The sequence below is a fragment of the Scardinius erythrophthalmus genome (assembly GCF_964197995.2).
Source record: "Scardinius erythrophthalmus genome assembly, chromosome: 14".
NCBI lineage: Eukaryota > Metazoa > Chordata > Actinopteri > Cypriniformes > Leuciscidae > Scardinius > Scardinius erythrophthalmus.
This window is the reverse complement of record NC_138234.1, coordinates 5,749,477-5,773,340: the sequence shown is the minus strand read 5'-3', so window position 1 is coordinate 5,773,340 and position 23,864 is coordinate 5,749,477. Positions and strand designations below refer to the sequence as shown.

The 23,864-nt window shown below is 38.6% G+C and overlaps 1 protein-coding gene across 1 annotated transcript in view; it reads left to right on the top strand.

The window, feature by feature from the left end:
- Positions 1 to 23,493, top strand: part of kdm4b (lysine (K)-specific demethylase 4B) — a 59,828-nt gene extending 36,335 nt beyond the window's left edge. Inside the window, exons 13-22 of the mRNA XM_081385139.1 lie at positions 381 to 559; positions 2,119 to 2,308; positions 8,387 to 8,463; positions 8,539 to 8,594; positions 10,709 to 10,817; positions 14,542 to 14,727; positions 16,097 to 16,264; positions 16,953 to 17,072; positions 19,912 to 20,004; positions 21,215 to 23,493. Of these exons, the coding sequence (XP_081241265.1) occupies positions 381 to 559; positions 2,119 to 2,308; positions 8,387 to 8,463; positions 8,539 to 8,594; positions 10,709 to 10,817; positions 14,542 to 14,727; positions 16,097 to 16,264; positions 16,953 to 17,072; positions 19,912 to 20,004; positions 21,215 to 21,556 (1,520 nt within the window). The 3' untranslated portion in view covers positions 21,557 to 23,493. The remainder of the gene's footprint in view (positions 1 to 380; positions 560 to 2,118; positions 2,309 to 8,386; positions 8,464 to 8,538; positions 8,595 to 10,708; positions 10,818 to 14,541; positions 14,728 to 16,096; positions 16,265 to 16,952; positions 17,073 to 19,911; positions 20,005 to 21,214) is intronic.
- The last annotated feature ends 371 nt before the right edge of the window (positions 23,494 to 23,864 follow it).

Genomic DNA, 23,864 nt, shown 5'->3' with positions numbered 1-23,864 from the left:
CTTCACAAACACACACATGTCCACAAACACACATCTCCACAGAAACACACATCTCCACAAACACGCACTTCTTCACAAACACACACATGTCTACAAACACACACATGTCCACAAACACACACCTCCACACACACACACACACACACACAAACACACACCTCCACACACACACACACACACACACATCTCATGGATAGATGCACTTTTATGGACTTCAGAACAGACACAGCTCGTCCCACCCGCAAATTTCTTTGTTTCATTTCTTTGTCTGTGTTATTTCTGTGTTATTTCTGTGTTACTCTTCTGAAGCGTTTCGTTTGCAGTGTATCTCACGTGTGTGTGTGTGTGTGTGTGTGTGTGGTCTCTCTGTGCTCCTGCAGAGCTGTACTCAGGACTTCTAGCGAGCGGAGGCTCGGTACCGGAGACCAAGAAGGATCTGTGGCAGAACCTGTTGCAGAACTGCTTGCCGAACTTCCTCGCCGAGAAGCAGTTCAACGCAGCGATGGCGACCATCGAGCCGCACTGCGCCGTGTGCACGCTCTTCTGCCCCTACACACAGGTGAGGAGCGCTTCTCTGTCGACCAATCACAGCACCCTGCTCCCGCCAGCCAATCAGAGCACAGGAACTAAACCCAGCGTTACTGACAGACTGAGAAGAGAGGAGCTGCAACGGTCAAATATGAGAAATCAATCATGTTTGTTTGAGCATTCAATAATTTGTGATATTTTTTACTAAAGCAGGATAAAAGCTCATTTATGTAAGTGAGGAGAGCAAAATAAAGTAAACTGTGACATATTATACCCAAATATTTTTCATACAGTGACTACCAGTGATGTTTAAAAACATTTGGGACCAAAAATGATTCAGACACTTTGACCTGATCATGTTTTGCTGACAAATGCGACCTTTTTACACACAGACTGAACTAAATGAAGCATTGCTTGAGCTAAACTGGTATTATCTAATTGTGTAGTTCAATTTAACAACATAATTCATGTGTGAGACAGAAGGATGGACAAAACCAGTGAAATGAGTTTTATTACCATTTTCTAAACTATAGCGAATAAACTGTGATAATGTGAGAAATGAAGATGTCTGAATAAGTTTTGGTTTGACTTAGGGCTGGGCAAAAAATCGATTTAATCGATTTATCGATTTTGTAGTGTAAAACGATTTTTATTTTGCAAACTCGAGTTTTTTTGCCACAATAGTTTTTTCGGACTTTTCCGCGTTTCGTCCTTGTGCGTTACCATAGCGCGATATGAGCCAGCCGGCCCCCGCCCCGCGTAACCATAGATACTAAAAGAAGCGCGTAACACAATCAAAACAACATGGCACCTGAGGAATAAATATCGCGAAGAATGGGAGAAGTGCAGCCGGCTCCGTAGCGAAAACGGCTCCTCTAACACACCTGCTAAAAGCAAATTACACTACCTGAGAGCTTTACAAACTGTGTGCCTTATAAGAACGGAGCGCGATGGAAAGCGATTACAGAGGCGATCACGTTTTATATTGCCACAGACATGCTGCCAATTTATTCTGTCGAAAAGCAAGGTGTTTTGTTGTTATAGATAAAAGTTTACATTTGTTCACTCTTTGAGCAGGCTATGTCTGCCACATGCATGTTTCATTTTTTATATTCACAGTTCACACTATACTGAGAAGAGTTTATTTTTTTAATTGTAATGTTATATGTTACAAAATTTGTAATTATCTGATTTCTTGAACAGAAAATTTAAGCTACTGTGAAGTTGTTGCACTTTTGCTTAAACCTGGGTTAAAGCCACTGATCTATATAATGTCATTCTATATAGATCAGTGGTTAAAGCTTGAAATTGTTAAATGACAGAGCCTCATTTACTTTTTGTTTTGGGATTCTACGCATTTTAACTCTTGAGGACAGTCATAGCAATAAAGTTGCACTTTTCACACAATATCTGATGTCTGCAGTCATTTTTTAAGTTTATTGAAAAAAAAAAATCGAAAATCGAATCGAAACTCGAATTTTTCTTTAAAAATCGAAGATTTTTTTTTTAGGCAAAATCGCCCAGCCCTAGTTTGACTGTAGGTCCACTTCAGCATGCTCATCTCTCTCGTGTGTTTTTTTGTGTGTTTAGCCGGTAAAGGACTCGTTCCACGTCTCGGACACGTCCCGGGTCGGGTGTCGAACCCGTCCGCTGGTTCCGGAGATGTGCTTCAGCGCCGGTGCCGAAAACACTGAACCCCTGCCGGCGAACTCCCACATCGGTGACGACGGCACCAGCGTTCTCCTGTCCTGTGAAAGCTGTGGCCTTCAGGTCCACGCCAGTGAGTTCAGCATCTCTCTCATGATCCAAACGCTCTGCAGAACAGACAGTTTAAGCGGTGTCGTGCTAGCGGCCCCCTAAGTTAATAACTCAATCAAATCAATCAAAATTTGACATTTTATTGAAGAGGAATAACCCCTTGAGATGAACCATCTCGTTTTCGAGTCCAGGTACAAAAATTGACATTGACCTTACAGCGGCAGTCAAATTAAACAGAAAACACAATATGATAATGGTAAGTGCAGAAATATATAATACATAACTCATACAAACAAGACATTCACTCATACAAGACTCTCCAAAGGTTGCTCACTCATCGCTCTACAGAGTAAACACATGTACTGAACACACATCTAGACAACAGTAAACACGCATGCACACATACATGTAAAGGATTAATGCACCATGCTTAAAATAGGTTCCATTTAATCCATTTTAAGGATATCAACTCTTTCAGTGGTAACCACTGTAAAGCAGTAGTGACCACCGATAATGCAGCGTCTGTCCTGACCTGTGCCCTCAAACCAGCACAAAAAAAAAAAAAAATTTTTAAAACAATTGCATGTATTCTGAAAATGTTGAGCTAGGGCATTTTTAAACATGGGAAAGGTTATTTCACTCATACGGTGCTTTATGTTGAAATGCATATCTTCCTATTTCTTTATTGATTTGAGGAATGAGAAAATAGATTTGGTTATTGTGTCGCAAGTTATAAAATGATCTAAATGGAATTAGATATTGTTTTAAATAGGAAGGATAGTCCATATAAATACATTTAAAAATACAGTTGATGGTACATTTCACAATGGTGTGTTCTGTAGGGGCAGCGGAGGATACATCTACACAGGCTATTGTAGACAGTGTTAAGAGACTGAAGGCGGGAGGCTGTAGTATTTTGGTATACAGTGTCGGCATAGTCCAAGATTGGCAATAAAAGTTGATAAACAAGTTACCGTATTTTCCGCACTATAAGGCGCACTTAAAGGTGCATTGCGCAAGTCTCTGAGTTTTTGCAGAACTATGCCCCCTTCTGGCGACACGCGAAACTGCAACCAGAGTTGTGCACGCGGTTACGTGGAGTTTGCGTTGGGGTTTGGGATGAACTAGAAGCCGGTCTCTTTGAATCCATCTTCTACGTTTGCCAAAGTCGCTCGAGTTGTCTTCGCTGATGCGGATAATGGCGGCGAATACACAAACCTGCCAGACATAGCCAGGTGAGCGCGAACGCGCATGACGTCACGCCCAGTCGACTCCGTCCCGAATCCCTCTTATTTATTTTACTGTACAGGATTATAGAGGGAATCTCAGTGATCAGAGAAGGGCTCATTCAGCCCATCAGGCAATTGTTTAAGCATGTATGGGTTAGAAAAACGGGTATTTTTAACATGAAAAGTTGCTTAATGCACCTTTAAAAGCCTTTAATTTTTTCAAAAAACGACCTTGTAAACCGGAGCGCCTTATATATGGATCTGGCGCCTTATATTAATGTCTGTAAAACAACCGCTGACTTAAACCTTGTTTATACTTTCGCCTGGCACTGGAGCGCGCACCTCCCCAAACAGACGAGGCATTTATACCTGACGCAACTGTTTTGTTTTAGACTGAACACCAGACCATACAACTGATTTAGACGCGCAAACTGGGTGATGATGAGATGTACTAATATCCGTCTGCTCATGCGGACGCGTCGAGTATAAACAAGGTTTTACAGCTCAGCCACTTGTTTTTTCATAATTTTTTGCAAGTGGTAGATCTTGGTTTACATTTGGATTTGGATGTTATCTTAGGCTTGGTGACCACTGCATAACGCAAACCCAGTCAAACGTTTGACTGCAGTATCTTCTATTCGGTGCGCCCTATATATGAAAACAGTTCTAAAATAGGCCATTCATTGAAGGTGCGCCTTATAATCCGGTGCGCCTTATAGTGCGGAAAATACGGTAATTGATTGGTATAAAATTCTAAGTGAGCAGTTGAGCTTAATAGTTATATTATGTACATGAGTGCTAAAAGAAAGATCAGAGTCCAGCCAAAGGCCAAGATACTTGACCTGCCTAGTAGGTTTTATGGGAGTTTGATCAAGAAATTGAATTTTGAGTGAATTTTCAGATGAAGGATTGGGCATTTTTTTTTGAAAAGCATTAAATATGATTTGGATTTGTTAAGTAGAAGCTTGTTGGACAATAGCCACCGCTGGACTAAATAAAACCATTTATTTTATATATATATAGAGAGAGAGAGAGAGAGAGAGAGAGAAATTTTCTTTGCTGGTTTTCAAAAAGCGATGCCGTGCAGATTAATAACTTATTTATATTTTTAATTATTGTTTATTTATCATTAAGAATAAATATATGTATTTATATAATGTGAATATAAATATAAGTATGTAATGTGAATAATAATAATAATAATAATAATGACTTGCATTTATTATTATTTGTTAATAACTTTTCATTAAAAATAGTCCTTCTTTGGACAACTCAAACAAACCCTTTTTTTTCTTGCATATAACAATATGTATATATACAAAAGATTCAAAACATTTTCCTGTAAAAATGAATGCCAAATATAAAATTCTGTAAAATATATAATATAATATAATATAATATAATATAATATAATATAATATAATATAATATAATATAATATAATATAAATTATTTGTTATTTTTGAGTAATTGGTTTTTTTTTTGTTCGATGAGTGAAAATTTCCTTTCGTTCTATTCCAGTAAACATCTATATTTAATCTATTTTTAGAACACAGTAATATATATATATATATATATTTTTTTTTTATATATATATTTATAGTCAAAAGGACCTTTCAGTTTTTCTGTAACAAGGTGTATATTGTATATATCCAACACTTTACAATATTATGATGCAATACATTTTTTGGGTCAAATCACCACATTTTTCCCTGAAAGAAATGTACACTAGATAATTTTTAATAAATGAACAGTACATTTTCAGATAGATAATAATAGTGTTGCATTGTTCTCTTAGCCATGCTCCTAAAACAAGAAGTACTTCACTTCAAAATCACATTTGTATCTTCAGCCTTCACGCCCATCCACATATTTCTGTCTGTCAGTCAGGAGTGTGTGCTAATAAACGCCCTTGATTGTCTCTTTATCTCGTCGCCGGGCCCTCGAGAGCCTCTTACGGAGACCCGGACGTCACTCCAGCCAATTTACCGTCAGTCAGGCTGAACTTCAGCGCTGTTATTTATTTAGAGAGGCAAAAAACAACTCCAGAAGAGGAAAACACACACGCCAAAAGTGGTTTGTTTCTCTTCGGCGCGAGTCTAAGCCGCGTAGCCAATTAGAATGTATGTGTGTGTGTGTGAGCGACGCCGCGCTCTGATTGGCCCGTTTAAACGAAAATGACAGTTGAGATGAAACTATTTCACTTCAACTTTTGCTTGATTTGTTTCTGTGTTTTCCTGAAGCATTCGGCCGTGATATATAATTATATTTATTATAAATAACTCAAGCGTTTCGCTTGGATGCTTTCCAGAGTCGTCGGATTGGAAAGTTCGACTCGCCGTATGTCGGCTCGTATTTAAGTTTTAAGTTGGTTCCTCTGAGCGTGAAGCAGTCGTGTGATTGCTCTGGGATGAGCCGGCGTATATTAGTCTGCTTTTAGATGCACTAATCAGTTTACCGTCACTCTGTTTTCACTCTGTCAAACTAATTAAAGCTGTCGCTGGTTCATAAACACACCGTTTCTGTCACCTCCTTTCAAGCTTTCTGTAAAGAAGCACAGCTTATAAAACAGGTATTTCTGCCTCGTAAATCTCACCTGATGACCCACGTTTGATTGAAATGGCTGATATATGTGATACTGTATATATTTCTGCATCAGTTATTTAAAATGTCCTACAGTTACTGTTACTTAGTGAAAGTATTGTTTATTGTTATTAAATTTATACGCTTTAATCCAAAGCGACTTACAAATGAGAACAATAGAAGTAGTTAAACTTGACGCTTAACGACAAAGTGGCGACTATTAAAAAGTGTATTTGTTATTGAATCATTTATTAAAGAGAATGTAGTACTGTATGATGCTTCTGAAATAAAACTCAGAAAGATGTAATGATTTGTTTTTGTAAATATGACTCATCTTATACATCATGTTCAGTCTGTATAAGTGTATGATTTAACTTTTCCCGATGGTCTGGCGTTAAAAAAATTGCAATATTAAATCGCAATGCAAATCGTATCGGCACACAAGTTTCGTGATAGTATCAAATCGGGAGAAAGGTGTACCGTCCCAGCCCAATTATTCAGTATGAGAGGCGGCTTTCTGTGCGCGCGTCATTTTGGATGTTAGCACAGCACACAAAAACAGCACGCGGGTCTTCTTGTGCTTAAATGGTTTAAAGTCGTATTAAAATGCACACGATAAGCTCGTCTTATCGAATCCACGGTTCTCGATACCCAGCCCTAAACATCTCTAGCTTGTTTGCCTTCCAAAGCCACGAAGAACAGGCCGTGAAGTGAAACGAGCCGCCGTCCAAAATGGTTGAACCGTGCTAGGGGGGAAAAAGACTACAAAACAACAACAACACCTCTAGCTTGTTTGCTTTCCAAAGCCTTGAACAGCTCGTGAAGTGAAAGACAGCTTGTTAGTTGTGCTGTCGTTGCCTCCTCATTTCTTGATGCTATTTTCTGCTAGCCTGGTTTCGTAAGCGCTTGAACTCACAAACATTCCTCCAGCGGTTATGAAAATGACTTTCCTGAACGTGTATAAGCGCGTGTGTGCGTGTTGCATATTAAACTAATGCCCGGAGGCTGTGTTTGTGTCCTGTGTGCCGTGGCGGAGGCCATTATGGCTGGAGCTGGGCTTGAACGCGTGCTTCCCGCTGCTGGTGTTTACCTGCGCGGATGAGGGGGGCACAGCCGCTGAAAGCTGGTGATTTCGATAAGACGAGGACGAGGGGGAAATGACAGCATGTCAAAACGGGCTTTCCATTTGTGTGAGCTTTCACCTCCAGCTGGAGCGTTTCTTCTAAAGCGATCGCTCGCTCACTATCACAGTCCATTCCTGTGCCTTGCAATCGAAGGGTGTAATTACAGGAAACAGCGGGTTCTTGAACACCGCGCGGCGACACACAGCTTCAGACGGCAACGCTACTCGTGTGAACGTCATCCTTCAGTTTCAAATGGGAAGGTTTCAGTTTGCGTACAGCTTGTGTAATTGGTTGGAAATGTAAAAGGAGTAAAAGAGACTTGAAATGTCCATCGTAACACATTCTTATGACTTATTTCCAGCTGAATGTTCAGTGATAGCGGTCATAAGCATTACGTTTTTTCAACGTGAAGTTTAAATTTGATGTTTTTTGTAGTACTGGTCAACGATTAATCGCGATTAATCGCATCCAGTATAAAAGTTTGTGTTTGGTAGAATTATTTTGTAGATATATAAATACACACACATGCATGTATATATGTTAGAAAAATGTGTTATTTATATATTGAATATTTATATGTATATTTAATCTAAATACATATAGAGAGTATATACATATATGCAAATATATCTTAAATATATACTTGCATTATGTAGAGTTTGAAATTTAAGTTTCAGGTCTCTGTGCAAAAGGTGATTAACAGGTAATAAATGGATCATAACTATTCCATAAATATAATTTATTACTGTAAAATCCCTTAAAAGTACAAAATATGAAATAAAAAAACACTGTCGAACTGAAATATAGTGCATTCATTTCATTAAAATAAAACATTTCAGTCATTTTTGACCGCCACACGATTTCTTTTTTACCTTATTTAGTTTGTGTAATTGTTTGTTCTGTCTGTTTCTAGTTTCATTTGTCGATTATTTAATTTTGTTTTTCTATTTGTTTTTTTTTTGTGGCAATTTTTTACGTTCGTTTCTTTTTTTCTGTCTTTTGTTCTTAATTTGAACTCTTTGTTCATTCTTTTTGTATCAAACTATGTCGGAGAAAGATATTTTTTAATAGGAAAATTCCAGAAACTGTTGTATCTTTGAAAGTAACGTACACTGGTGAATCGCACAGTTTAATAAATAAACTTTCGGTTTTCTTTTCCGTCAGGTTGTTATGGAGTGAATCCCGAGACGAAACAGGAAGGCTGGATGTGTTCTCGATGTACCTCGATGGAGTGGACAGCCGTAAGTGTTGAACACTTTTCACTCATTTATTGTTGCTTTAAAACGTTGCGTTGATTATTGTTTTCTTGGTTGCAGGCCTGCTGTTTGTGCAGTTTAAGAGGAGGAGCTTTGAAGAAAACCACAGATGACAGGTCTAATATCTTAAACTCTATTACGAGGCATCTGTTAAAGAGTTAGTTTACCCAAAAAATAAAAATTCTGTCGGTAATTACTCTCCCTCATGTTGTTCCAACCCTGTAAGACTTTTCGTTCATCTTCAGAACAGAAATTAAGATATTTTTTTATTAAATCTGAGAGCTGTCTCACTCCTTCATACGCTTTTAGGTAATCGAAACTCGCCGGCCCAAAAAAGTTAGTAAAGACATCGTTAAAATAGTTCAAGTGACTACAGTGGCTCAACCTTAAGTTTATTAAGCAACAAGAATACTTTTTGTGCGCAAAACCCCCCAAAAATAACAACTTAATTCAACTATTCATTTTCTTCTGTGTGTTCTGCCGTACAACCCAGAAGCGCTGCGCTGTTACACTCGTGAACTCACTCAGAGGCCCACACAGAAGAACATGAAGAGCTGAATAAAGTCTTATTTTTTTTGCTCACAAAAAGTATTCTCGTCGCTTGATAAACTTAAGGTTGAGCCACTGTAGTCACTTGGACTATTTTAAACATTGTCTTTACTAACTTTCTGGGCCGGCGAGTTTCAATTACAGAGAAGCCTATGAAGGAGTGAGACAGCTCTCAGATTTAATCAAAAATATCCATAGACTGTAAAAAAATATGGACGTAGTGTCCGTGACGTCACCCGTTGGTTTCTGAAGACCGTTTTTGAAGCCTAAAGTGGGCGTGGCCGACCGTCGCCATCTTGGCAGCGCTTCACTCCCGAATTTGATTTATTTTTTAACAGTAAGACAATGAGCTGAGCTGAGGTAACGTGACAGCTAATAGACAAACGGCTAATGATGACTAATGACCACAGCAGCGGGAATCCACCTGTCACTCAAAAGTGGACACCCTTAACTATGCAGAAATGTAAGGCTTAAAGGGTTAGTTCACCCAAAAAAGAAAATTCTGTCAGTAATTACTCACCCTCATGTTGTTCCAACCGCGTAAGACCTTCGTTCATCTTCGGAACGCAAATTAAGATATTTTTGATGAAATCTGAGCCATGTCTCACTCCTCCATAGGCTGCTATGTGACCGAAACTTGCTGGCCCAGAAAAGTTATTAAAGAGATCGTTAATATAGTCCAAGTGACTCCAGTGGCTCAATCTTAAGTATATCAAGCGACGAGAATACTTTTTGTGCGCAAAAACAAACAAAAATAACGACTTTATTCCACTTTTCATTTCCTTCTCTCTGGGCCTCGTAGTGTTTTTGCGCTGCGCGTCTGTGTTGCACGTCATCACGCATCACACACATGACTGGCGTCGGCCAATAGTGAGCCTACGTGGTGACGTGTAACACAGACGCGCTGCGCAAAAACACTACGCGAACCAACTAGAGGTCCAGAGAGAAGGAAATGAATAGTGGAATAAAGTCGTTATTTTTGTTTGTTTTTGCGCACAAAAAGTATTATCGTCACTTGATATACTTAAGATTGAGCCACTGGAGTCACTTGGACTATATTAACGATCTCTTTAATGACTTTTCTGGGCCAGCAAGTTTCGGTCACATAGCAGCCTATGGAGGAGTGAGACATGGCTCAGATTTCATCAAAAATATCTTAATTTGTGTTCCGAAGATGAACGAAGGTCTTACGCGGTTGGAACAACATGAGGGTGAGTAATTACTGACAGAATTTTCATTTTTGGGTGAACTATCCCTTTAATATAATGTAAACGGATGAGTTATTAAAAATTCACCCCCTCACAGTTGTCATGAAGGGCAGAATTAGCTGTATAGACCAAAGCCACTTTTTGCACCAGACTGTAAACATGTGTTTTTCTGCTGTAAAGTTGGGTATTTTAACATGGGGGAGATGCAGATTTGACTCACTTCTGCAGCCAGCCTCAAGTGGCCAGTCGATGAACTGCGGTTTAATTCACTTCCGTGTTGGTTTCAAGAGAGAGACGGGGAGGTTGCCACTTGAAAATATCTTAATTTGTGTTCTGAAGATGAACGAAAGTCTTGGAACAACGTGGGAGAGTAATTACTGACAGAATTTTCATTTTTGGGTGAACTAACCCTTTAACGCTTATGTTCTAAACAAACAGTCGATGTAAAACGAACGTTTGTCTCGTGTGGTCAGGTGGGTTCACGTGATCTGTGCTGTGGCTGTGGCCGAGGCTCGTTTCGTCAGCGCTGTGGAGCGAGAGCCGGTGGACGTGACCTCTGTCCCCGACACCAGGAAGAGTCTGGTGAGTGAGTGTGCAGATCACTGGAAATAAACACACGGGGGCAAATTCCTTTTTTGCTTTGTTTAGTACTCTTCCGTTCTGTCGTTCGATGCGCATCCATTGATTCGTGATTTTTCATTCTAACATTTGTGCTTTTATTTTTCGTTTTTGTTCTTTTATTTTTTGTTCATATATTAGTTTCATTCGTTTTCTGCTGATGTTTTCGTTTCTTTCTGTTTCTTATTGGCCTTTCGTTTGTGTTTGTTTTCTCACATTGTTTCTTTCAGTCTTTTGCTGATAGTTTTGTTTCGTTGTTTTTGTTTAATTTTCCACTTTTTTGTTTCTTATTCATTGGTATTTTTCTTTTTTTTTTCATTGTTTATTTCATTCATTCTTTCGTTGGTATTTTTTCTGATTGGCTTCTACTTTTGTTTATTTTACTTAATTTTTCGCTCATTCGTTTGTTGTCTGTTTCTTTCATTCTGTTTTGCTTTTGCCTTTTTCTTTTTTTTTGTTCGATTTGTGTTCATATATTAGTTTCATTCATTTTCTGCTGTTGTTTTCAGATATTCTTTCTGTTTCTTATTGGCCTTTCGTTTGTGTTTGTTTTCTCACATTTTTTATTTTATTCTTGTTTCATTTACTTTTGTTTGTTTTGCCTTCTTTTTTGCTCTTCACTGTTTCGTTTTTTCTTTTTTCATTTCTAATGTGTTTATTTCTTGCTTTTTTGCCTTTATATTACTTTCATTATTTCTTCCATTTAATGTTTTTCTTTCTTTTTGTTCACGTTTTAGTTTAATTAATTAATGCTTTTTTGTTTGTTCTTTCAGTTTCTTATTAGTTTGTTCTTTGTTTCTTTTTTCACTGGTATTTTTCTACTTTTGTTTTTTTTTTCATTAATTCATATTTGCTCATACGTTTGTTCTCTGTTTCTTATTCGTTTGTTCTTTCATTTGTGCTTTGTTTTATTTTACCCTTATGATCATTATTTTGTTTCTTTTTGTGTTGTTCATTGTATTTTTGTTTCTTTTGTTCAGTTGTCTTGTTCTTGAGTTGTTCCTCTCTCTTTCTCGGAGGGAGTGATGCATTATTAATGATGTGGAACGGCTGAATAATCAGGTGTTGTTCCTCTGCTGTGCTAAATGAAGTGCATTGATTATATAGGCAGGTTTCTCCATCTGAACACACACACACACACACACACACACACACACACACCAGCGCTGCTCAATCACAGGACACAAACCATGAGTGACATCATCTCCTCTGGTGTCGTTCACCACATGATGAGGCAAAAAAACGCTCGTTCATATGTGCTCCTCCTGTTTCGGTTTATTTTGTTCCAGCTTTCATTCTTTCGTTTGTGCTTTTTTCATGCATTCTTTGTTTCTTTTGCTCTTCTTTTACTTTTGTTTGTTATTTCTGTTTCTTTTGTTCGCTCTTTCTTTTTTGTTTTTTTACTGTTTTTCGTACTTTTTTTGTTCTTTTCTACTTTTTTCTGTTTCTGTTGTTCACTTTCTTTAGTTTTTTGTTTCATTCTTTAACTTTTGCTGTTTGTTTTCTATTTCATCTTTTTTGTTTCGTTTCTTTTGTTCGCTCTTTCTTTTTTTGATTTTTTTTACTGTTTTTCGTACTTTTTTTGTTCTTTTCTACTTTTTTCTGTTTCTGTTGTTCACTTTCTTTTGTTTTTTTGTTTCATTCTTTAACTTTTGCTGTTTGTTTTCTATTTCCACTTTTTTGTTTCGTTTCTTTTGTTCACTCTTTTTGTTTTTCTTTCATTCTTTGTTTCGTTTGCTGTTTGTTTCATTTCTTTTATACTTTTTTCTGTTTTGTTTCTTTTGTTCGCTCTTTCTTTTTCTTTTGTACTTTTTCTTTCATTCTTTTTCTTTTAGTTTTTTCATTCTTTTTTTCTGTTTGGCTTCTACTTTTGTTCGTCCCATTTTTTTTCCCCGCTGCTCATTCACCAGTTTGTTCTCTTTATTTATTCCTTTCACTTTTTGTTTGTGCTTTTTTTTTCAGTTTTTACCGTTTTAGTTTATTTTGTCTTCATCATTTTTGTTTCTTTTCTACTTTATCTTTTCATAAACCTCTCGTACTGTTCATACGTCTGACATCAGCTTGTGGAAAAGAGCAGTTTTGGAGCAAATCGATGTCAGTAGTTTGTTTTAAATGTTTATATGAACATCAAACATTTATTCTCGTGGATTAAAAGAAAGTCTCTTCTCGCTCACTGCAACACAAAATGGACGCCAGGGCTTGATGTATGAATAAATAACTGAGAGGTTGATGCTTGTAAATCACATATTTTTTCCCTTCCCTTGTCCGTTGGCCTGTCTTGTGATCATTCCCTGAGGAATGATAAATCAGAGCCTTTCACCCGCCGATGAAATATTTCCGAGCTGGCGCCGCATCGAAAGGCCGTCGTACATTACGAGCGCTTGGCCACAGGGAGCTGAAATGAAGTATTGACAATTTAATAAAGAATTTTTATTCCCGTCGATATCCCCTTGTCCGTGCGCCGTGTGTGTGTGCGTGTTTGGAGGTGGTTTATGTGGAAAGGGAGGAGAAGAGGAGAAAGACGGGGAAGAACGGACACAAAGAAAGAGGGAAAGATGAGCCGAAATGTTTTCCATTCAGAGGATATTCGCATTACACAGTGTTTTAAACAATCGGCTGCTCGTTGACTTCATTTGCCTCAAAATAAGCCCTTATTTCTGTGTTTGAGTCAAAATCGACTGTCTTTCTGGTGTTTCTATTGTTGTTCACTGGTAATAAATGTTCCTCTTCCTAATCTTTCATGGAAATGTAAGCTGCTGCGCTCTTGAAATGACTTTCGCTTTCAGCTGACACATGAAAATAATGCTAACCAATAGCTAAATATCTGTTTAGCATCGACTTAGCATTCGCCTCAGGCTTCATTTTCTGATGGATAAAATCACTTTTCCTCATTGAAAACCCTGCAGTTAGTCAAGTTACAATAGTTAATAGAGTTGTAAATGACTTTTGATGTTTACATTTTCCTTGTTGTTTATACTTTTGCACTTTTTTTTTGTTTGTTTTGGTTCATTTACTTGTTGCTTGTTTAATTTTTTTGTTTCACTTTCATTTCTTGGTTGTTTTTACCCTTATTTTGTTTGTCTTTTTTATTAAACATGATAGCAATGTATTATTTAAATTTGCTTATTCATACAAGCAACATGTTAAAACATGTTAGAAATGTGCTAATTTATGTTAGCAAACATGTTAAAAGATGGTATGTGTTAATTGATGCTAGTACCATAGTAGCAATGTTAAATAATACTAGCAATGTGTTCATTCATGTTAGAAACATGCTAGCAATGTTAAAATGTGCTAGCAATGTGTCCATTCATGCTAACAGTGTGTTAAATCACATAAATATTGTGCTAATACATGTTAGGAAAATGTTAACAACATGCTAAAATTTGCTAGCAAAGTGTTCAATCAGGTTAGACACATGTTAGCAATGTGATAAATCATGCTAACAATTATCTATCTGTTTTCTGATGGACTGTATTTCTAAGCTTTAAAACAACTTTTAACTTCAAACTACTTCAACCTGAAAACCTTCAAACTTCTTCACACTTTCCGGTCAGGCTTTCTCAAGCCAACATCTAAGTTTGTGTCTTGACAAACTTTTTTTTATCTAGTTGAGTATCCTATTTATCCTGGGAATTTGTAATGCAAATGACATTGTATATTGACATTTCCTCGTTCCGATTTTCAGAAATGCGTCTACTGCCACAAGACGACTAAGCAGATCTTCGGCGCGTGTATCCAGTGCTCGTCGGACAACTGCTCCACATCTTTCCACGTCACCTGTGCCCTCCTCGCCGGAGTCGCCATGAAGCCGGCCGATTGGCCGTACGTGGTGTCCGTCACCTGCCACAAACACAAACACACCAATCAGAAGGTGCGTAGCCTTGATAACACACTTAAAGGGATAGTTCACCCAAAAATGAAAATTTCCCATGGTTTACTCACCTTCAAGTCATCCTAGGTGAATATGACGTTCTTCTTTCAGACGAATGCAATCTGAGTCATATTAAAAAATGTCTTGGCTCTTCCAAGCTTTATAATGGCAGTGAATGCTGTATCTGTTTTGAAGTCCATACAAGTGCATCTGTCCATCATAAAAGTGCATCTGTCCATCATAAAAGTGCATCTGTCCATCATAAAAGTGCATCTGTCCATGATAAAAGTGCATCCGTCCATGATAAAAGTGCATCCGTCCATCATAAAAGTGCATCCGTCCATCATAAGTGCATCCGTCCATCATAAAAGTGCATCCGTCCATCATAAAAGTGCATCTGTCCATCATAAAAGTGCATCTGTCCATCATAAAAGTGCATCCATCATAAAAGTGCATCCATCCATCATAAAAGTGCATCCATCCATCATAAAAGTGCATCCATCATAAAAGTGCATCCATCCATCATAAAAGTGCATCCATCATAAAAGTGCATCCATCCATCATAAAAGTGCATCCATCCATCATAAAAGTGCATCCATCATAAAAGTGCATCCATCCATCATAAAAGTGCATCCATCATAAAAGTGCATCTATCCATCATAAAAGTGCATCTATCCATCATAAAAGTGCATCTATCCATGATAAAAGTGCATCTGTCCATCATAAAAGTGCATCTATCCATCATAAAAGTGCATCTGTCCATCATAAAAGTGCATCCATCCATCATAAAAGTGCATCTGTCCATCATAAAAGTGCATTCTTCATAAAAGTGCATCTGTCCATCATAAAAGTGCATCTATCCATCATAAAAGTGCATCCATCATAAAAGTGCATTCTTCATAAAAGTGCATCTATCCATCATAAAAGTGCATCCAGTGTAAATATCACCAGTGCGTCGCATTACTCGCATAAGTTACGCTTAGACTTAAGTGGAATCCGTATGTTCGTTTGGCCGGAAGTTAATTATTTTACTTTCTAAAGTTTTAAATATGGATATTTTTCTTACACAAATGCATCACTTCACTTCAGAAGACCTTTATTAACCCCCCCAGAGCAGTGTGGAGCACTTTTATGATGGATGGATGCACTTTTATGGACAGAAACGGCCATTCACTGCCATTATAAAGCTTGAAAGAGCCAAGACATTTTTTAATCTAACTCTGATTATATTCGTCTGAAAGAAGAATGTCATATACACCTAGGATGACTTGAAGGTGAGTAAATCATGGGCTAATTTTCATTTTTGGGTGAACTGTCCCTTTAAATGAGACCGTGTGTTCCTCAAACTGAAGGTTTGTCTCTGTTGCAGGTCAAAAGCAGCTCACGCGAGTTGTCTCTGGGTCAGGAGGTCATCGGGAGGAGCAGCAACGGTTGGTTTTATCGCTGCACCATCACCGGCATCGGCACGCAGAACTACTACGAAGTCAACTTTGACGACGGCTCCTACTGTGATAACGTCTTCCCTGAGAACCTGCTGGTGAGCTAAACACACCAACAAATAGTCTCACATTATATTAAGTGGCTTTAAGTACTATGTACTTACATAAAAAATGTATGTACTTATTGTGTTCATGTTGCTGCTATTGAGGTGTGATACCGGTAAGGTTAGGGACAGGTGTGGTGGTATGGGTTGGTTAAAGGGAAGTGGCAACAGTGTAATTACGTTTGTCAATTAAAATAAAGTTTGTCAATTAAAATATAAGTACAATCTAAAAACATAAATGTACACAGCAAGTCCATTGGATCAAATTATTATAACGGCCATTGTATAACGGTCGCTTTGGCCAGGTGGTGCTTATAGCAGAGGGGGCGGAGCTTTAGATTCTAGAGAGCTTTTGATTGGACAGAAGATGTAATGAGAAGCTGAAGTCCACGGTGATGTCATAAAAATCTGTGATCCATTTTAGCGGAAGTGAGCGACTGTACGTTTTGAATGCTTATATCTCCTAAATGCGAATTTTGTCATTGTTTTGAAGCACACCGGCTTATTCATAACCTTAAGGCTAACATATTCATACTGGAAGTTAAAAAAACTTACATTTTGATTTCAGGGGGCCTTTAAGTTCTGGTCCTGATTGGTTGAAATCTGATTCTAGGTTGTTAGGCGCATTAATTTGGCTCATCCAATCAGATTTGATCTATGGTCTCTTTAATTTCTGTCTCAGAGTCACGACTGCCTGCGGAACGGCCCTCCAGAACAGGGTGAAATTGTGGTGGTCAAGACAATCGACGGACGCATTCTCAACGCGTCTTTTGTCAAGGAACACGTCCACCGATCCTACCAGGTAACTGTGACGTCTTACATTTATTTTTGTATTTATTTATCCAATGAATTTGGTTTGTTTGTTTTATCAGTTTGTCTTCTACTTAAATACAGTTAATTCATGTTTGGTTTTTGTAAAGTTATTTAAAGTCCCCCTGTAGTCAATCATGTTATCTCTTAAAACTCATCTTTGATCACCAAAACAACATATTTGAAAGTTTTTTCCTGTGAATTTTTTTTTTTATACCTTAAAATATCTTGAATGTAACTCGACACCCGTGCCCCATTTAGTATGCGCGGTTCTATGAATATGCAAATGAGCCCTGCCTCCACTCACTCACTCACTCAGCTCAGAGATCCACTGGTTGACGATCACACGTTGATCTGATTGGTTACAAGGTAGTTTGTGACGTCAGAAACACCAGCGATTTCAAAGCGTGTTTTTGAGACTGTCTTTGGTTCACTGCAGTTTTAAGGAGAAAATACTCAGCAATGGAGTCGACTTATGAATTTACACATGGTTTGTCTTAAAGCGTATTAAAAACACCACATAGACACATAAACAACATTAAAAGCTGGATTTTCACCTCAGGGGGACTTTAATAAAATAATGTAAATAGTTATTCATTTATAACCACAGTATCGCCCGGTTTATAGGTTAGGAAACGAAATCTTTTGGTTAAATTTCTCTTGATTCCCGCCCTTCTCCGAGTCTTTCATGAGTCCACATTTGGTGTAAAGTTCGCTTTCCTTGTGCACAGAGGAGCCGCTGACGTCTTGAGCAAAAGGGAGGAGAGATTAATGGGAAAATGAGAAGACTAGGCATATGTGCCGCTTTGGGGATTTATGGAGTCTGTACATGAATCTTATGAGGTGTGATGGACCGCAGACTACGAGAATAGACCGCCATTCATCTGCTATTTCTTGTACACACGACACTCCGTCACAGGAAGTGCTTTTGTGTTCTTGTGCAGGGATGGGACCATGTTTTTCCCTTACATTTGGGTCACATTTGAATGGAAAAGTGACTCCGAAACTACCAGAAAGCTAAATCATTTTCTAAAATGAGGTTTACTAGACTGTTAACACATTGTTTGACTCATTGGATGAACTAGTTTTGGTTCACGTCAGATTCTTTCTCATTAAAACCCAGACACACACACACACACACATGATACGGTGTTTCATTGCTCAGCTGAACTCTTGAGAGACTCCTCTGTCAGCATTAACGAACCGTTTGATTCTCTCCGCCGCCACAAGACTCCATTATTTATCAGATCCGTGTGAGTCATGACACTCCATAAGAACCACAGATATCTTCCATGACGTCACTTTAGCCTTTGCTAGACGCTCCGAATATCTCCCAACCACCCCAGGCGATCTGTTACTGGATGTCTGGAAGTCTGACAGGTCTTGAAACTGTTGGGAATTGGTCTGGAATAGGGTGTTGATTGCAGACTGGTTGAAAGTTCAGAGCTTGTTATGTTGGTTGCTCCTCTGTTCCAAAAATAAGAGTTGTAAAGGAATATTCTGGGTTAAATGCAGTTTCTACAGCTCTTTCAACTGTGATAGTATTAGGTTTAGCATTACGTAAGTGATTTCTGTGCGTGGTAGGGCTGTCAAATAAAAATTGGAATTTGAATATTCGTCAAATTTAAATATTCATTTCACCGTCTAGGTTAACTATAGACCCGATAGAGTCCGGCTATGAGTAAACACACTTCTAGCTAAAATAACCTTGAATTTGGTTTCATGTCGTTTTTGCCAAAATAACTTGTGATATTCCATCATGTAAGCAGTAAACAGTGATTACAAGGTGTTTGATTTCATATCTTCACTCATTTAATTTCTTTGTTAAATTGATAATTGGCCTTGTTTTAGCCTAGACGTCTGGGCTGAGTTTGAACGGCTATTAGACGTCTTTTAAACGAAAAATTGTTTGCTGGAAACTGACGCGGTTTGTTTCTGTTAGCTTATCCAGTATAGCATGGTGCGACAGCGTCGTTAAATAAAAAAATGGCGGGAAAAGGCTTCCTGCTGATGAAAACCCTCTCAGTTGGTGGCAAAAATCGTGCAATGACATGCTTGACCAAACCTGCACTTCGGTCAGAGCTGAGTGTGTTTTCATCAGCTGAAAACACTGTCAACAGAAAGCGCTCAGCACTCGCTCTGGTGTTTTTAATGAACAATATGTAATGTAGTGAGTAGAAATGGATTGTTTCTGAATGGCAGTTTGCTATTTTGTGTTAATGTAGTTCATTACGCTGTCTGTTGAAGCGCGTTTTCTCAGGTTACTGGTGCACTTACACAGTTTTATGCACTATTATAACCTAATTTTCCTTGCATGCACATTAAGGAAATTATATTTTATTTAAGAACAATTGTTTCAAAAGTTCAATAAAAGATGCAATGCTTCATTTTATTGCGCTCACTTGCTCCCTTTTGTGGGCATAGGAGACAGTACAGTACTTTTTTCCGCTAATATTAAGTATTGCCTTTAGAATTTGAATATAATTCGAATTTTGCTAATATTTAAGAAAGAAATTCGAATTTAGCTTTTCAGCCATTTTGACAGCCCTGGTGCATGGAGTTATGTATTGTCAGTTATGTCCCTTCCTGAAAGATGAAACATAACTAAATCACAATTATTATTGAATTTAATGTGCTAAAAGCCCAACAGTTTGTAGATTTAGATATTTTTCTATTACATAGATGGAGCTGTACTTGTATAACTGGAAAACTGCTTCCCGAGGGTGTTAGTAAGGTGGCCGCTGAGACACAAGCTTGGATTGCATCATATAATTTGGTTCCAAGAGCAGTGAAGGATCTGGAGCATCTAAACTGACTGCATTTCTTTCCAGGTGGAGTTTCATGACGAGACGCAGATCTTACTGAAACGCAGTGAGATTCACTCTCTCAACCAGGAGCTGCCCAAGAGGGTCTTGTCTCGTCTGGTAAGCGTTTTAATTCGCTTCAGGCCGAGTATCGTATGTTTCTGCACACACAATTCATCAACCTAAAGTCAAAGTGCAAGTTTAACAATTAAAATGCTTTCATGTTTGTCAAACTTGAGGTTTTTCAAGCTAACAATTAGATCTGGGACAATATATCGATGCATCGCAGTTCGTGGATTGATTCCAATTTTTTCCTAATGCGTCGGGAATCGATTCTGAGCTTAGTGTTTAACAGCAGATGGCGCTCTAAGGCTTGTTTTTAACAGCAGATGGCGTCCTAAGGCTTGTTTTTAACAGCAGATGGCGTCCTAAGGCTTGTTTTTAACAGCAGATGGCGCTCTAAGGCTAGTTTTTAACAGCAGATGGCGCCCTAAGGCTAGTTTTTAACAGCAGATGGCGCCCTAAGGCTAGTTTTTAACAGCAGATGGCGCTCTAGACTAGTTTTTAACAGCAGTTGGCGCTCTAGGCTAGTTTTTAACAGCAGATGGCGCTCTAAGGCTAGTTTTGAACAGCAGATGGCGCTCTAGGCTAGTTTTTAACAGCAGATGGCGCTCTAGGCTAGTTTTTAACAGCAGATGGCGCTCTAGGCTAGTTATTTACAGCAGATGTCATTCTAAAGCTAGTTTTTAACAGCAGATGGCTCTCTAAGGCTAGTTTTTAACAGCAGATGGCGCTCTAAGGCTAGTTTTTAACAGCAGATGGCGCTCTAGGCTAGTTATTAACAGCAGATGTCGTTCTAAAGCTAGTTTTTAACAGCAGATGGCGCTCTAAGGCTAGTTTTTAACAGCAGATGGCGCTCTAGGCTAGTTATTAACAGCAGATGGCGCTCTAAGGCTAGTTTTTAACAGCAGATGGCGCTCTTGGCTAGTTATTAACAGCAGATGTCGTTCTAAAGCTAGTTTTTAACAGCAGATGGCGCTCTAAGGCTAGTTTTTAAAAGCAGATGGCGCTCTAAGGCTAGTTTTTAACAGCAGATGGCGCTCTTGGCTAGTTATTAACAGCAGATGTCGTTCTAAAGCTAGTTTTTAACAGCAGATGGCGCTCTAAGGCTAGTTTTTAAAAGCAGATGGCGCGCTAGGCTAGTTTTTTAAATTGGAATCGATCCAGAAACATTTCTCGATTCACGATGCATCGATTTATTGTCCCAGCCCTACAAACAATGCAGCTATTTTGAGAGCTACATAAAACATAATTGTTTTTTTATCGACAGGCATCTGTGAACCAACAACAACCTCAGGCCCAACCGGCAGACGAACCGCTGGCCGCAAAACGCCCGCGTCTGCCGACACCTCCACCCACGCTAGCCATCGAGCCCTCAGCGCTACCTTCTGAATTAATCACCACTTTCTTGCCCGCTAGTATTACTCCGAACACCAGCAACCCCCCTTGCTTGCCACCCGCATCACTTCCTGTCTCAGCGCCCACACTTCCTGTCCCAGAACCCAGCGAGAGTTACACCCACAGCTCAAGCTACATCGCCTACATGGAGTCTCTCCTCAACACGGACTTTCCTCCAGAAGAGGACGAACAAGGCGTTGAGCCGATGTATTGAAGCGCCGCTTTGCGCTACCAGCTATTCGTCAACGCTTAACTTACTTTAAATTCATCCAGTGCATGTCTTTGTTTCATTTATTCGCTGTCGTGCTAATCTGAGTCTCCCACACATGTACGGTGCATGTGGGACGCATGTGTGTCATTATAGACTGAAACGGACCCAGTACAGAGCCTTGGGGGACGCCGCATTCTTCGGACCCCTTTCCACGATCCCTCTCTCCGCCTCTCATGCTAAAGGAAAGTTTTCAGATGAAATAATCATTTACTGTTTGTGCTGTTTACTTTATACCTGATTTTTTTTCTCAAACGACTGCAAAATATTTTTCTAACTCAAGCCAAAACGTCATGCTTTACCCGGTCACTGATCAAAAACACAGTCTAAATCTGTACAGTTTCAGGTATTTTTCTCTGTACTCAAGTGTTTTGGGAGGGGGTCACAGGAAGTTTTAGCAGGGCTCATGGGATTTAACAAGTATTTAAATGTCTTTTGTCACATATAGATTTAATATTTGTATAAAGAAAATCACAATTATGACAGCATCAGAAGCTACAGTTTTCAGTTAGCGCAAACGTACGTGTTATGATAGATTCGTGCATCATGTATTCTTCTATCGATTATAACCAACGATAAAAGGTTTTTCAGCGCCGGATGATTGGATTTGTTTTTGTAGCATTCTTGGTAGACGTTTATATGGGAAACTATTCACCTCGTCTGTTTTTTTATTATAATTACCGTTGTTGTTGTTATGATTTTTATTTTTTATTTTGGTGAAACTTTGCAACATAATGTTGAAAGATGAAAAAATAAATAAGTTGAATTTATCCTTTCTATTCAAGAGATTGAAGTGGCGTACATTTAAGCATATAGTCATAGGTGATGTTAAACAGATACGCAATCAGCCTTCTCAAGGTGCTATAGAGGTCTTAGACTACTGAGGGGCGCTCCGGGTCACGTGACCCACGGTGAGGTGTACATACTAGACGTCCTGCTCACAAAACTGAACATTTTTCAGTGTATCTTCAAGAGTCTTACCCAATGCCATGTCACATTGAAATAAAGGGTCTGGTTGTCGCTTCGGATTTCTTTTCTCCTTTTTGTTGTTTTGTCTTGTGATGTGTAGATTTGAGCTATTATTGTTTTGGAAGGCCTCCATTGGCGGTTCTCGGAGGTTTGTCGTCCAGATAGCATTAAGAGTTTGCTCTAACGCTCGCCCACTTGACTGATTCATTTAGAAACAAACGCTCGGATGAGGCGCTTTCCAGACAGAATCTCTTTAGCATGCCAAAGATTTCAGAGAATTGTCCAAGATGCAGGATAAATAATGCATAAATTCCCCAAGTTAAGACATTATTGCGGTTAACGAGTCGAACATTAAATAGACGTTTAAAAAATGTGATTTAATTGTGTTGACAGCCCTTCTTTTTCTTTACTTTTTCATCCTGCTTTCATTTTGACCTGTTTGGAACATGTTTTCTAATCCGAGCTACACCTTGAAGGTCATGAACTTATAGGGACGAAGTACGTACTGAGGTTTGAACCTCTCACGATGTTGCGAGCACATCTTCCCCCCTTCCGTTTGATGTGACAACCGTTGTTCTCGTCTCACGACTGATACTCGACACCGTTTGTTGTTTCCCACCTGTCAGTGACGCCTACGGCCGCTCTAAGGCTTGACACAGTGTGTCGATGGCATTTGTACTCCTCTGTTCCTGGGGTTTCTGCTTTGCATTAACACAGAAACTTCACAAGAGGCAAGTTTAATGAAATAATAACCCACCACAGCTTGAATACTGATGATGGCAAATGTTTATCTGTGCAGAAATAGGTCTAGGAAAGATTCTAATAAAATGTGAAGTGAAACTGTGCTTTGTGTTCAACTGTTTATTTCCCTGGGAAAGCTATGAAAAATTTAATAATAATAAATGAATAAAACCAAAAATAAGTTTCTAGTGTTCAATTGACTAGGTTTGGCTCTTGCATGCAAGTTTTGTATAGCAAAAAAAGAAGTGATGTCTGATTTGTGAGAGTTATGGTTCTTTGTAATGAATCAGTTGAACCAGTTCACAGATTAGTCATCAAAATGGTTCTTCACATCTTCATCTATTAATCACAAACGACTGAAAAAATAATGCACATGTAGAGGTGTCAATCATAAATGCACTTTTGCTCTTGAAAATGCTAAGTTTTTATAAATTGCTTTCTGAAAACTCCACCCAAGTACTTTTCTGAAGGTCAGTAAATTGCTGTTTATTAATTGCATATGATCACAATCGAACAGATTAAAAGCTTTTCTCGGAGACCAGAG